Below are 16,175 nucleotides of genomic sequence, written 5' to 3'. Positions count from 1 at the left end.
ATTTCGTACTTCAAATCATTCGTACACAGTACCAAATATTTCTATCTTGGTTTTTATTATAGACAAGTTTGCAGCATGTTAAAAAAATGGATTTTGTTAACTGATTCAAACTAAAAATTATCAATGACAATAAATGAAATTTTGTTATGCTAAAGATAATAGATGCTCCCTACCGTAAAATAAACACGTCGTCTACTTTCACTTTCATATGATGTTGGCGAAATCAAAGAAGTATAAAATACATTTTTATAGCTCTTTGGCGAAATGGACAACATAAAAATTTTGGATGGTGGTGCTGCTGAAGAGCTTATCAGACTTGGCAAAACAGAATTTTTAATTTATGTAAATATTGATCAAGATATAATATTCATAGCACGGACTTGTAATAACTTTACTTTGCCGTCCGGACCATCCCCCTTCTTTGGACGGAACTCTCTGGGAATTGCAGAGAGGTAATCAGTACCCCTACATTAGAACCAAAACACACTTTAAGAACATGATAAGGGGCATGTTCGCGGTCTATACTCTAAGTTGCATTTATATGCTTCATTGTGTATGAAAGGGCGGATGGACCATTAATTGAACTTAAATCAGTTAAGACCATCCTCCCTAACAGGCTGAGTAACAGCCCAAGACGTCCTCGCCCCCTTCCCAGTTTGGTAATACTGGCTGTCACCAGAGCACCAAGCTGCGCTTTTAATTTTTTCAAAATAAATTAAAAACAAAGAAACCATAAAAGAATACTCAAAAACGCAGTCTTATACGATATGTTCCATTCATACTTTCTATCTATCTATCTTCCGTAACCATCGAACCCCTTGCGGGGATGTAGACGTTTTGCGCGTCAAAATCATAAAGAGAAAGAATATAGTGATAAAAATTTAGAGTGGAAGAAACTAAAAATAATTTTGGTGAAATAAAAAAGCTTAAAACTTGAGTTAGCAGGATAACTGGGGCGAGACATGTTCAAGGCTGCAAACTGCGGCACTGAACTGCTCTAGGGTAGGGAGGTGGGCGACACTGGGGGGGGAAGTTGGTTCCAATGGTACACAGTTCTCGGAAAATAAGAGAACTTGTAATAGTCAGTGGTTGCAGTAATTAACCTGTAACTAAGGGAATGGCCATAGCGGACACATCGGGTCGTTGGGGTAAGATAATCTACGATTGGGATAGCAACCAGATCAAATATATCATATTAAATCTTGGATGGTATTGAAATAAATTTTAATAAAATGCAGCAGATATTTAAATTAGTGATATAATTTGGATATGTTTAAGAAAAATATTGCTTTTGTCTACCTTTTACCTATGATTTTCATCATTTATTTTGAGATATAACCTATTAGTAAATTAATATGAGTTTATCAATATTATCCCCAGTCTCTTTCAAAAACTAGAATGAAATTTTGTTTTTATTTTTTGGTTTAAATTGTATTTAATTTTGGACTTATGCTTTATCATTTTATGGTTTGAGCTGCACCATGAGAACACAGGGGTTCGGCTCATGCCTAGGTCCAGGCCCTATCCTATAAGTGTTTTTCTTATAGGGTAGGGCCTGGACCTAGGCATGAGCGGAACCCCTATGCATGAGAGAACCAAGTGCGTTTGCGACCAGCATGGATACAGACCAGCCTGCACATCCGTGCAGTCTGGTCAGGATCCATGCATGTTCACTAACAGTTTCTCTATTATAATTGCAATAAGCTTTGAAAGCAAACAGCATGGATCCTAACCAGACTGCGCAGATGTGCAAGCTTGTGTGGATCCATGCTGGTCGCAGACGCACTATGTTGGGTATCTCATGGCATGGCTCATTTACAAATTTATTGTTGCTTTCTGAATCGTATGAATTATAATCAAGATAATAATCATTGAAAACCCTTTCATGTGAATTAACAGAAGATATTAATTACCCTCATTCTTCCTTTTTCATAATTAATGTGCAATATTCATAATTTGTTCAAGTCTGACGTAAATGCTCAGATACAGATTAATGATATAATTCCTTTAGTTAGCACTTACATTATTATTACAAGTTCATTATAGAAATTTAGCAGGGAAAGGGTTAAATAATTATGTTATTTAACTTTATAAAATTATTATTTCAGAAAGATCCACTATGGACTGCAGGTCTACTTCACACAGATCCTGATGCCATTTTAACACTTCATAAAAGGTGAGTCTTTTCACATTTTTTTGCCTCAGTAGCCTAGTGGTAGAGCATCTGTTTTGAGTGTAGGAGATTGGGGGTCCAAGAAGAATTTGAGCAGCGCCATGAGAAAACCAACATTGCAATAGGCTTTGAAAGCGAACAGCATGGATTCTGACCAGAGTGCGCTAAAGCGCAGGCTGGTCTGGATCCGTGCTGGTTGCAAATGCACTATGTTGATTTTCTCATGGCACGGCTCATTTTAGATTTGTTTTATATATCAGAAACAACATATTTTTTTGAGCCTCGCACAGGGCATTGAATTCTTCATATGAGGAAGCCATCCAGCTGGCTTAACGACTACCCAGGTACCTGCTCATGATGAAATACCGGTAATGCACGGAGGGGCAGCTGGGGTCTTCCTCCACCATCAAAGCTGGAAAGACACCATATTACCTATAATTGTGTCGGTGCGACGTTAAACCCCCCCAAAAAATTACATAATGTTATCAGTCTTCAAAGATATATACACTTTTTCTATTATAGTGATTTCTAAAAGCACCAAGGCTATGAAACTGCGTTCATAATTATGTTCATAGAACAGTTTGCTATTGGTCAATATAATTAAGCATTGTTATAAGTATTAAGTAGAATGCATGTATAGATTGGAAGTAAAATAAATTTTATGGTATATTCCCTTATAATGTGCTCTGTTTTTATTTTATATGAATATTGCAAGATCAACTGTATAAAAAGTTGTATCTTTAGAGTGACTTTTAGATCCAACGTGGCCGGGTGTTGTAAAATGTTTTTATTGATTTTGTACTTTGTACATATATTATATACACAATGTCACTATATAATAAAATTTACTCCACTCCACTCCACTCCACTCTTGCTCTTGCTCTTGCTCTTGCTCTTGCTCTTGCTCTTGCTCTACTCTTGCTCTTGCTCTTGCTCTTGCACTGCTCTGCTCTGCTCTCTGCTGTCTACTCTGCTCTGCTGTCTACTCTGCTCTGCTCTCTGCTGTCTGCTCTCTGCTGTCTACTCTGCTCTGCTCTGCTCTCTGCTGTCTACTCTGCTCTGCTCTGCTCTACTCTGCTCTCTGCTGTCTGCTCTGCTCTGCTCTCTGCTGTCAACTCTGCTCTACTCTGCTCTCTGCTGTCTGCTCTGCTCTGCTGTCTACTCTGCTCTCTGCTGTCTGCTGTCTGCTCTGCTCTGCTGTCTGCTCTGCTCTCTGCTCTGCTCTGCTCTCTGCTGTCTACTCTGCTCTGCTCTGCTCTACTCTGCTCTGCTCTGCTCTCTGCTGCTCTGCTCTGCTCTCTGCTGTCTACACTGCTGTCTGCTCTGCTCTGCTCTCTGCTGTCTGCTCTACTCTGCTCTCTGCTGTCTACTCTGCTCTCTGCTGTCTGCTCTGCTCTGCTGTCTGCTCTACTCTGCTGTCTGCTCTGCTCTGCTCTGCTCTCTGCTGTCTGCTCTACTCTGCTCTCTGCTGTCTACTCTGCTCTCTGCTGTCTGCTCTGCCTCTGCTCTCTGCTGTCTGCTCTGCTCTGCTCTCTGCTGTCTACTCTGATCTCTGCTGTCTGCTCTCTGCTGTCTGCTGTCTGCTCTGCTCTCTGCTGTCTGCTGTACTCTGCTGTCTGATGTCTACTCTGCTCTCTGCTGTCTGCTCTGCTCTGCTCTGCTGTCTGCTCTTCTCTGCTCTCTGCTGTCTGCTCTGCTCTGCTCTGCTGTCTGCTCTGCTCTGCTCTGCTGTCTGCTCTGCTCTGCTCTGCTCTGCTCTCTGCTGTCTGCTCTGCTCTACTCTGCTCTCTTCTGTCTACTCTGCTCTCTGCTGTCTGCTCTGCTCTGCTCTACTCTGCTGTCTGCTCTGCTCTGCTCTGCTCTCTGCTGTCTGCTCTGCTCTGTTGTCTACTCTGCTGTCTGCTCTGCTCTCTGCTGTCTGCTCTGGTCTGCTCTGCTGTCTGGTCTGCTCTGGTCTGCTCTCTGCTCTCTGCTCTCTCTCTCTCTGCTCTGCTCTCTGCTCTGCTCTGCTCTCTGCTCTCTGCTCTCTGCTCTCTGCTCTCTGCTCTCTGCTCTGCTCTGCTCTGCTCTCTGCTCTCTGCTCTACTCTACTCTACCTCTGCCTCTACTACTCTTCCTCTACCCCTACCCCTTACTTTACTTTACTTTACTTTACTTTTTTCTTTTTAGTACAGTCTATTTAACTATAAATACCTGGTAGAATATATAATGTAAAAATTTGAACAATTATAGCACTACCATAGTGGTGGTATTTACTTATGACCGAAATTAAATTGAAAAAAAATCTTGAAAAATGGGGTGAGGTCATCTATTTGGAGGAAGACATTAATTAGGAAATATAATGGTACATGAAGGAAGATACTTTGGAAGCAGAGAATGTTACTTTTAAACAGTTAGTTAAGACTCGGTTTAGTTAAGTGTGTTAATTAGATACTGTGTATCTACTCAGTTGAAAATATTCTTTATATAACTGTCCTTTGCAGTTTTCTGAGAACAGGAGTTGAAACTAATTGAACAGTCAGTTCATGACTGTTGAAATAATGTGTAACCTTGGGATCTGTTCACTTGAAAATAATCATACAACTCCGTCCATTGCAGTTTTCTGAGAGCTGGAGCTGAAATCATTTTGACAGTAAGTTACCAGGCATCTATTGAGGGATTTATGAAGCATCTCAATATTACTGAAGAAGAAGCCTGTGGGCTTATCAAGAAGAGCGTGTATATAGCAAGACAAGCCTGTAAGGAGGTGGCACAAGAAACAGGTGGAGAAAAGTTACATTGTTCCACTGGCAATGAAAATATTTATCAAGTTTTTAATGAAATTTAACTGTTGACAGAATACAGAGTCAAGTATGGAGTGCTTATTGTTCTGCTCTTGCTATATAAGAAATATTCATGAATATATGTATTTTTAGCTCGACTATTTGAAAAGTAGTCTTGTTATTCTACTCACCCTGGCGTCGGCGTCTTGAGACTAAGCGTCACACCTTGGTTAAAGTTTTGCAAAACAGTACATACAGGTATCATTTAAAGGCATATAGCTTTGAAACTTATTTTTTTCTTTTTCTAGGTCAATTACCAACCTCACTTGGTCAAGTTCCATAACTCTGACATGTATTTTGAGCAAATTATGCCCCCTTTTGGACTTAAAAAATCGTGGTTAAAGTTTTACATGCATTAGTTACCATCTCCAAAACTAATGCAGATATTGAATTGAAACTTCACGTGTGTCTTCAGGGTTATAAAACTAGTTGATTGCATCAAGTCCCATAACTCAGACCTGCATTTTGGCCAAATTTTGCTCCATTTTGGACTTAGAAAATTCTGGTTAAAATTTATGTGCAAGTACATACAGCTTTTACTTAAAGGCATGTAGATTTGAAACTTATTTTTTCTTTTTCTAGGTCAATTACCAACCTCACTGGGTCAAGTTCCATAGCTCTGACATGTATTTTGAGCAAATTATGCCCCCTTTTGGACTTAGAAAATCCTGGTTAAAGTTTTACATGCAAGTTACCATCTCCAAAACTAATGCAGATATTGAATTGAAACTTCACATGTGTCTTCGGGGTTATAAAACTAGCTGATAGCATCAAGTCCCATAATTCAGACCTGCATTTTGGCCAAATTATGCCCCCTTTTGGACTTAGAAAATCCTGGATAAAGTTTTGCTTGCAATTACATACAGCTATTACTTAAATGCATATATATTTGAAATTTATTTTTTCTTTTTCTAGATTACCAGCCTTACTGGGTCAAGTCCCATAACTCTGACATGTATTTTGGGCAACAGTTACTATGCCCCCTTTTAGACTTAGAAAATTCTGGTTAAAGTTTTGCGTGCAAGTTACTATCTGCAGAACATTTAATGCAGATATTAAATTGAAACTTCACATGTGCCTTTGGGGTTATAAAACTAGTTGATTGTATCAAGTCTCATAACTCTGACATGCATTTTGGCCAAATTATGTCCCCATTTGAATATAAAACTTCTGGTTAAAGTTTTGCATGCAAGTTACTGTCTCCAAAACTAATGCAGATACTGGATTTAAACTCTATAGATATTTAAACATTTAGGGTAACATTTTCCTTCCTTCTCCTTCGGGACAATAATTTGAATAGTTTAGCATTGGATGTCTTACAGACAGCTCTTGGTAAAATTACTATGAGTTCTGTGAAGTTGTTTAATTTTGTGGTTTCAACGAAATAGTTGCCTTCCCTGGAAATAATTTATGGATTTCAGATTTGAAAAGTACAAAAGTTATTAGGTATTTTGTGTGTTTGTTTTGATTAAATTTCATTGGCACAACCAGGAAATCAAAAACGGTAAGTCTATCATGCATATTAATGATTTGGCAGTAATTTATTCTTATATGAGCCGTGCCATGAGCAAACCAACACGTGGCTTTGCGACCAGCATGGATCCAGACAGGATCCATGCTGTTCCCTTTCAAAGCCTTTTGCAAGTAGAGAAACCGTTAGCGAACAGCATGGATCCTGACCAGACTGCCAGATGCGCAGGCTGGTCTGGATCGATGCTGGTCGCAAAGCCACTATGTTAGTTTTCTAATGGCGCGGCTCAATTATCATTTATGTGCAAAAGTGTATATGATGAAAGCTTAAATATACCGGTAGTGATGCTTTAAGCAGTTTTACTGTTATGACCAACACACCACATAAAGAATATATGTCAGTACTTCACCAGTAATAACAGTATGTTTTTGAATTCTGGGCCTTTTTTTAGCAGTTATTAAAGTTTATAGTAAGAATGAATTTGAGAATAACGGCTTCTCTTTTCAGCCCAAGATTTCTGTAATCCCATACTAAGAGAGCATTATTAAACAAAACTATTGTCTATTGTCTGACAGATCTGCTTTGTTGATTTATTTCAGGTAGAGAAGAGAGTAAAGTTGCAGGTTCTGTTGGTCCTTATGGTGCTTGCTTACACGATGGTTCAGAATATACAGGCAAATATATGGACAGTGTTTCAACAGAGGTACAATGCACATCATTATAAATAAAAATCCACATAAAAATCAGTTTTATATACAGTCTCTCACCACACACAATGGTACTATTCTTTAACCTGACAAATAGGCTTCTGTTATGATGTATGATAGGCAAATAAAAACAAAAACAAAAAAAAAAACGCTAAGAAAATGTAGATGGTCGTTATTTCTATGTAAGGTTTCTTATTACTGTAAAATCATTTAATTTCGTGGGCATGAAATTTCGTGGTTTTAGTCAAAACTACAATTTCGTGGGGATATGAATTCGTGGATTTCAACTTTTGAACATAAAATGAATGGGAATTTTACTTATTCGTTGAGATTAAATTTCGTGGATTAACTCAACCACGAAATCCACGAAAATTAGTCTCCCACGAATATTAATGATTTCACAGTAGATTGGGTATGGCATTTGGTCTTGTTGGCTGATAGGTAGGCGGCATTAGATGGGGTTTCTGCTCAATAACTTTAGATCAGATTGACATCTTGTCACCAAACTTGGTATATGGCAAGCTTATTATGGAGATTTATTTTGGTCTGGTGGAATCAAGGTCAGTGTCGCTGTACTTAAAAATATTAAAAATGTTTCTTCTCAGTAAATTCAGTTTAGAATGTATCGTAATGTAACTTTGTCTAAAGGTAGCTTAAAGAGAACCCAATGCTTGGATTGCATAAGCGGCCCAAAAGGTCAAGGTCAAGGTAACTCTTACTAAATTTTTCAGTATACTTTCTCATCTGTATCAAAAATCCACAATGGCTGTGTGGTCTAAGGTGCTGGTCTGTAGTAAATTTTTGAATGTTGGAATTTTTAAGGGTAGTTGTTCAAATCACTGTCAGGACTATTATTTAGCAATTTACATGTCAATTGGGTCAAGGTGAAGGTCACATTTACTTAAATAGAACAAGCAATTTTTGCTCAATAACTTGAATAAGTTTGGATCATCAAACAGGTGCTTTCTAGCCAATAACTGTAGTTTTAACTGACATATTTTCACTGAATGTGGCATAGCTGTTACTTAAATATTTAGTAATGTTAACTATGAGAAATTGTGATGATACTTGGTATGTAGGTAGTTTAAAGGAGATAAAGGTTTGGATTGCATTTGGGGATGTTGGAGATAAGGTCAATATCAAAGATGTTAAAGATAGAAAAACAGTTTTTGGCCAGAAACTTCAATTTGGAATGACGGTTTCCGAGCACACTTACTTGATAGCCAGCTTTTATGAAGACCTAGCTTTGGATTGTATTTTAGGCCACTAGTTTAAAGGTAAGTTGTTGGAAACTTTCATAGCAATGCCGCATTTCTTGTTTATAGTCTCTTTTGTACATTTGACTATATGTATTAAGTGACTTTTTACCTGAAGGACCATTTCTAACTCCTGTCAAGAGTCTTTTTGTGATACTTCATTTATTTCTAGTGACCTGACTGTCTAGTGCGACCAACAACTGCCAATATGAGGCCAAAATTGACAGACGTTCTTTCTGAAAATGCCTTTCACACTATCCACCATTGTATATGTTGTTTATTTTTTAAAGCATTTTTTTGCATTTATCGTGTTTAGCATAAAAGGTGAAGAAAATATGCAAATTACTGGTGAATGCTTGGGTAACAAATGATGGTAAAAATAGGAGTGGCAGCAAAGTTTTACTCATAGTTGGACATGTATTACATTATGTGGCCCATTTCCTGTCCAGTTTGCCAGGGAGCTATATCTAACTTTCTATGAAGAAACTGTGCTAAATTCTTTTCCACAGGAATTACAGACTTGGCATAGACCAAGGCTGACTGCCCTCTCAGAGGCGGGAGTAGATATGGTTGCCATAGAAACAATACCAGCTCAGCTAGAGGCGGAGGCTGTTGTCAGCCTTATTGAAAAAGAATTTCCAGGGATGAAAGCTTATGTCACATTTTCATGTCGGGTAAACTTTTGAGATTGTTTAAACTTTATAGATTTAGCCTGCTGGTGGCAGGTGATTCTGCTTTTGATGTGCAGGCTGATCATGGTCTGCACTGTATGCTTTTCAGTCAGTAAATTTTCAGTCAACACCCCTTTGAATAATAAATGGTGTTGCCCAAATTGAATTTTTTTTTTTAATTTAGCAAGCTAAAGGTTAAAATGGTAAATATATCAAAGATATTTGTGTGTTTCTGCACAAGATCAGAATATCTTTTGTACCAGATGAACATCAGATGAAATATTATTGCAAGCAGCTTGACTAGAAGTGAAGATGTAAGATCTGGTATTCACATGCAAAAGATAAATTGATCTTACATGCAAAATAAACAAATTGTCTCTTTATTTAATTTCTTTCATCTGGTTTTAATCAAATTTTGCCCTTATAGACAGTTGCAAAATAATATTATATTTGATATTTTTTGCTGTGAAATTACCAGATATGTTTTTGTCACTCTTTGGTGGTATATCGTTTTGCTCATTTCAGTCTGTCAGACTGTCTGTCTATCTGTCTGTTGGTCCATCGTTTGGCCCGTCTATCTGTACACAATTCGGTTTCAGATCAGTAACTAGAGAACACTTTGACCTATAGTTTTCAAACTTCATTGGAAGATCACCTGTGGTTAGTAAATGACAGGTTAGCTTCGGGGGTCAGTAGGTCAGAGGTCAAGGACACAGTGACCTTGAGACAGAAAGTGGTTTTTTATCTATAATTGGAGAACATATACTTTATTAGGACTAAAGAGGTCAAACTTCATAAGATGATTGCCTTTGATCAGTAGGTGACCCCTATTGTTTTGCGGGTCAGTAGGTCAAAGGTCAAGATCACAGTGACAATGCGCCAGGTAATAAGGTGTAGAATGGTTCTGCTTCCTTGGATAATTGCTTTGGTCACTTAATTATATCCTTTTTAATAACACTATTGGAGAATAATGGTGCTATTCTACTCGCCCCGGCGTCTGCTTGCCCTTTCTTGGTTTATGTTTTTCGGCAACCTTTGTTTTTCTGTCATATCTTTGTTACTATTGCTTATATCTTAGTAATACTGTAACCTAACATAAACATTGTCATTGTCAGCATACAACAAAGTATGTGCAGGGGCTGGGCCCATTATACCCATGGTCAAGGTCACCAAGGTGTTATACTTAGGTTATTTTTAAGGTTTTAGTTTTTCAGCAACCTTTGTTTTTCTGTCATATCTATGTTACTGTTGCTTATACCTTACTGTAAGTTCACATAAACATTGTCCAGAATACGAACAAAGTATGTACAGGGACTGAGCCAGTTTTTGAAAGGAACCGAAATATTATTGTGACTTAAGTTGTGTGTAAGTATGGTTAAACTCAAATGTAAAATGTCACTTCTATTGTGTTCACAAGGTAAAATTAACAGATTTTGGCTCTATCATGGGCCGTCTCTCTGAAACCTATATTTGGATCTGCCAGATTCATCATGGAATCCAAGATCTATTGTTGTTAAAGATATTTTGCAAGTTTGTTTCAAATCAAACCATAAAAAAAGTCTCTGTATGGCATCAAAAGCAAGAATAGCAAATTTTGGCCCTTTAAGGGGCAATAACTCTTGAACCCATGATGGGATCTGGTCAGTTTTGAAAAGGAACCAAGATATTATGCCAATAAAAGTTGTGTGCAAGTTTGATTAAACCAACTGAAAGGGCCAATTGATGGTCACTGAAAGTCAGTTTAAAAATCGGCCATGCATGATTGGATCTGACAGATTCATCATGGAATCAAAGATTTATTGTTGTTGAAGATATTTTGCAAGTTTGTATAAAATCAAACTATAAATGAAGTCTCTATATGGCTGCAAAAGCCTAAATAGCAAAATTTGGCCCTTTAAGGGGCCATAACTCTGGAATCCATGATGGGATCTGGCCAGTTTTCAAAAGGAACCGAGATATTATGCCAATACAAGTTGTGTGCAAGTTTGATTAAAGCTGACTGCAAAATGTTGTCTCTATAGTTGTGTTCACAAGCCAAAAATAGCAAATTTTGGCCCTTTAAGGGGCCATAACTCTAGAACCCATGATGGGATCTGGCCAGTTTTTGAAAGGAAGTAAGATATTATGTCAATATAAGTTGTATGCTAGTTTGATTGAAGTTGATTGCAAAATGTGGTCTCTATCATGTTCAAGCCAAAAGTAGCAAATTTTAGCCCTTTTAGGGGCCATAACCCTGGACCCCATAATAAGATCTGGTCTGTTTTCAAAAGGAACTGAGATATTATGCCAATACAAGTTGTGCGCAAGTTTGATAAAAGTTGATTGCAAAATGTGGTGTCTATTGTGTTCACAAACCAAAAATGACAAATTTTGGCCCTTAAAGGGGCCATAACTCTGGAACCAGTGATGGGATGTGGCCAGTTTTCCAAAGGAACCGAGATATTATGCCAACACAAGTTGTATGCAAGTTTGGTTAAAGTTGATTGCAAAATGTGGTCTCTATCATGTTTACAAGCCAAAAATAGCAAATTTTGGCCCTTTAAGGAGCCATAACTCTGGAACCCATGATGGGATCTGGCCAGTTTTGGAAAGGAACTGAGATATGCCAATACAAGTTGTTTGCAAGTTTTATTAAAATTGCTTGCAAAATGTGGTCTCTATCATGTTCACAAGAAATTGTGGACGGACTGATGGACAAAGGGCGATCACAAAAGCTAAAAAGGTATCTCATTTTTTTTTTTCAGAATGGCGAGGAAACATGCCGTGGTGAAAAATTCTGTGATGCAATCAAGAGTGTGTGTTCTTCTGAAAATGTTATTGCTGTTGGCGTCAACTGTACTGGTCCTCAATATATTACCTCCCTCTTGAAGAGTATTCAAGGGCTGAACATTCAAAAACCTATACTAGTGAAACCAAATAGTGGAGAAATGTGGAATTCCGGCAAAGGGCAAGTACTTATCATAAGAATTTTTTATCAGCTTCCATTCAACTTTATTTTTCTTACAGAATTTTACTGTAAGTTTTAGCCCGGCCATATCTATGTAGACAGCGGGTTTTCCTTGCATACCGGACCGGAGTTTCCAGTGTTTTCACCAGTAGTGTTGGAAAAATCCGCATCCATTTGGTGTAAGATGACTTAATATGTGCTGTAAATTATACTGTAATCAACTACATTTATGATGTGAATTTGTATATTAATGGTTACTTTTTGTGTAAAACAGGATACAAATCTAATACCTTGACTGTTACACTTTGTTCCTCATATAGTAAAGTTCTTGATTCAAAAAAGCTATAACATGAGACTGAAATAATGTTACGATACAGTAATAAAACTAAACTCAAACATCATTATGTCATTCTGTTTACGGAGGTACATGTACATTTCCAGCTCTTCATTAAAATACGTGTGTGGCTATAGAAATATTTGGTGGGGTGGTGGTGGGGGGACCAGCTTAGAATGAAGGTGTCATCGGAAAGGCTCATAGTGCCAAGTGAAGGTAGGTACAGGAGGGTATCCCCCTCCTATTAGTGGGGTAAGGAGTGTTTCCCCTAGGAAATTTTTTAGATATAGGTATGAAACGGTAGCTTCTGGACCAGGTGCATTTTTGTGCAACTTTGACGAGTATAGGTCACTTCTCAGCTGATTGGGTGCGGTGGTCACTTGCCCCACCCCCCACCCCCCGGGCCTGGCCCTTGTTCCAGACCTGTAATTCGTAGATAATTTAATATATATCTACTACGACCTGGTTTGTGGGAACATTCTTTTGTTGATGATCTCCCAGATCGTTCCCAGATCCCAACTTTTCGGAATGAATAGAATTAGGTTCCCAAATACCAGGTATAGTAAGGTAGTAAGGATAAAATTATATATATTCAGTGCATAGCAAATTGCTTGAATGTACAAAATGAATAGCATGGAAAAATAGTTGGAGATACAAAGATACAGAACATATACATGTATGAATAAAATTTATGCTTGACATGTGTTTAACTTCTCTGTCATCCTGTATCACTAGATAAATAAATACTGTGTCTATTTTTCATCACAGATGGTATGATAAAGAGACCTGTCCAGATCTGTCAGAGAAAGTGCAAGAATGGACTGAACTTGGAGCAACATGGATTGGTGGCTGTTGTCGTATTTATCCAGCAGACATTGAAAAAATGAAAAACAAAATTTATGATTTACAAAAACATAAATAAAGAAACAGTGCATTCTATGTGTTTGCCATTCAACTTTATACTTGAGGGAAAATAATATTAAATTGACATGGTTGTGGATTTTTCTTCATAACTGACTGAATCACAGGTAGTAACACTTTCATAAGTTAACCAGACATGATGTAATTGTAATCAGTAATAGTAATCAAATCAATTACATTTTGTCATGTACAACATGCAATGTAATTGTAATCATGTTATTACTTTTCAAAGACACATATTATTCTGTGTTCTGTAATGCATTGCACATTGAATACAGTTGTTTTAAGGTTTTATCTTGGTACTTTATTTGTTAAAATTGATTTATTTTAGGGGTATAAAGGGTTAAAATGTGATTGATTTTAGGAGCTTAAGTAGTTAAATGTGATTTCTTTTAAGCCTTAGGGCTTAATGAGATTAATGTGATTGATTTTATGGGTTTAATGAGTTGAATGTGATTGATTTAAGGGGCTTAATGAGTTGAATGTGATTGATTTAAGGGGCTTAATGAGTTGAATGTGATAGATTTTATGGGTTTAATCAGGAAGGTCTAATACGGGGAGTAGAAACTCCGTATAAATCAATACATTTATCTGTATTATGCTGTCGTCCATACCTGTAAATATCGACCAGTCGTTAGCGATCGATATTTTGTTTTCGCCACTATCGATTAGCGTGTAATTAGCATATTACCTCATGTTAATCATGGAGCTATAACACTTATTGTTCAAAGGGTTTACCAGTCACATGTTAAGTGGCGATAATTAGATGATCAGAGATTGATCTAAAGGGATTCTGAAGCAAAAACAGCATGCGACTGCATGTGGTGATATGCTTAATTATTATGAATTAACTCGAGCTCACTTCCCTGAAGAAATATTTTACCACGTAACTTCAAACCTTAAGCAAAGGGCCGATTTTTGTTGGATTTGAATAAAAAAAAGGAAAATAACAGAAAGCTGACACTTTTCTTAATCTTGTAGAGCCATAATTATAATTATTGTTTATAATGTCAGATTTCTACATACAGAAACAAACATTCTTCTTGAACGTAGGGAATGTTTCAAACGAAATTGTTGTTTAAACTCCAAAAATTAGTTTAATAAATTTAATCTTAAAACTGATGTGTGAAAAAATACAATGTATTTAAATTAAAATAACAATATTTTTTTTAAAAAAGGCCGACAACGAAGTTACATTTAGTATTCCGAACTTTTAGATAAAACTGCAGAAATTCATCTAGGTTTAACAGGCATTTAAATGGTGAAGAACAGAGCAATATCATAAACAAATAATTTCAGGCAACAGTTTACAGTTTTGACTTGCTATTTTCATTAAAATATGACCTATTTTTTTTGTTCTAAATACTCTGAATCAACAAGGCAATTATCATGTAAAAAACGACATCTTTCTCTCTGGGTAAGACAAGTCTAGATTTAGCCATTTTCACAGGGCGAAAAGTAACATTAATGTAGATATTTTCCATTTAAAAATAGATGCAGGCAATAATTTCATGGCAGAACTTTTGTTTTCAACAAAAAATTCAACAAATGCTTTCCCAGATTTTCACTGAAAGGACGAGTTAAACTGTAAGGCGTAAGTGTTTGAGTAATAGCAGAATAACCTACGGCATACGCTTCGACTGGACGACAGCATAAGATAAGATAAATGCCGGTTTCAAGTCCCCGTATCAGTTGTTCCAGGTTTAATGAGTTGAATGTGATTGATTTAAGGGGCTTAATGAGTTGAATGTGATTGATTTAAGGGGCTTAAGGGGTTGAATGTGGTTGATTTTAAGGGCTTAATGAGTTATGTTATTAAGTTTAGGCGGTTACAGAGTTAAAATTTGCTTGATTTTTAGGAGCTACAGGAGTTATATAAAAGTGTAGGTTCTTAATAAAATTTATTTTTAAACAATTTTATCTGCCTGTGTATGTAATAATTGCCAAAAAAGAAATGCAAGCAGATTTATTATTTTGTTGTATCTGAGTCCCCAGTGAAAGGTTATTTTAGCAAAAACAACGAAATTCCAAATCCACAAAATTAATTGAGATCACAATATTTTATATTCTTAGCTCACCTGAACTTTGTTCAGAGTGAGCTATTAGTAAAGGTGGATGGTCTGGCATCCATCACCTGACCTTTGTTCAGAGTGAGCTGTTAGTAAAGGTGGATGATCTGGCATCCATCATCCTGCGTCAACATTTTTACTTAAGCATTTTTACTTCCTCCGAAACTACTGGTCAGAATTACACCAAACTTGGTCAGTAGCATCCTGGCCTGGCATGGACCTCTATCATGTTTATTAAAATGGTTCACCTTAGCTCCATTTAAGGGCCACCAGAGCTACAGAAAGAAAAATCTTTAAAGAACTTCTGTTCAGTAAATGCTCAATGGATCTTCATCAAACTTGGTCTGTAGCATCATTATACTTATGGGGACACTTGGCCCCTTTTAGGGACTGCTAGAGCTAAAGTTAGAAATATATTTAAACAACTTCTTCTCTTTGAGAAAAGCACATGTCTCCCACAACTGCATGCCTAATCATCTGAATAGTAAATCTGCCCTTGTATACTGTTTGTGGCCTATTGGTATTCAAATTTTGGAGTAACCGATCTACAATGCTGTGTCGGTATAGGTAACTGGTCTACAATGCTGCAGCGGTCTACAATGCTGTATCGGCGGTAGTGGAGTGGAGTAACTGGTCTACAATGCTGCACCGGAAGTTGTTGGTAATTATGTTTAAGGGCCATAATTACGAAGTGTCTCGGCCGATTTGGCTAGTTATCGAACTTGGCTGAGGTGTAACCGTGTTATCGTCAAACACATTTTGTTCAAATTTGGTGAAGATTGGATAAGAAATGTTCAACTTAGA

General features: G+C 37.1%; 1 protein-coding gene across 2 annotated transcripts; it reads left to right on the top strand.

Annotated features, from left to right (window-relative positions):
- Nucleotides 1-39: 39 nt before the first annotated feature.
- On the top strand, nucleotides 40-15,274 carry LOC123554973 (uncharacterized). Of its 2 annotated transcripts, XM_045345436.2 has the most exons (8): nucleotides 40-342; nucleotides 2,109-2,176; nucleotides 4,772-4,935; nucleotides 7,066-7,169; nucleotides 8,939-9,103; nucleotides 11,845-12,047; nucleotides 12,489-12,597; nucleotides 13,150-13,315. In XM_045345436.2, the coding sequence occupies exons 1-7, from the start codon at nucleotides 265-267 to the stop codon at nucleotides 12,559-12,561; spliced, it is 855 nt and encodes a 284-aa protein (XP_045201371.2). In that variant the 5' UTR covers nucleotides 40-264; the 3' UTR covers nucleotides 12,562-12,597; nucleotides 13,150-13,315. The 2 variants fall into 2 exon arrangements, with proteins under 2 accessions (XP_045201371.2, XP_045201370.2); XM_045345435.2 differs by lacking the exon at nucleotides 12,489-12,597 and having other exon boundaries at nucleotides 49-342; nucleotides 13,150-15,274.
- The last annotated feature ends 901 nt before the right edge of the window (nucleotides 15,275-16,175 follow it).

Source organism: Mercenaria mercenaria, chromosome 7 (assembly GCF_021730395.1).
Source record: "Mercenaria mercenaria strain notata chromosome 7, MADL_Memer_1, whole genome shotgun sequence".
NCBI lineage: Eukaryota > Metazoa > Mollusca > Bivalvia > Venerida > Veneridae > Mercenaria > Mercenaria mercenaria.
The sequence above is the reverse complement of the archived record's forward strand: the minus strand, read 5'-3'. Positions and strand labels throughout refer to the sequence as shown.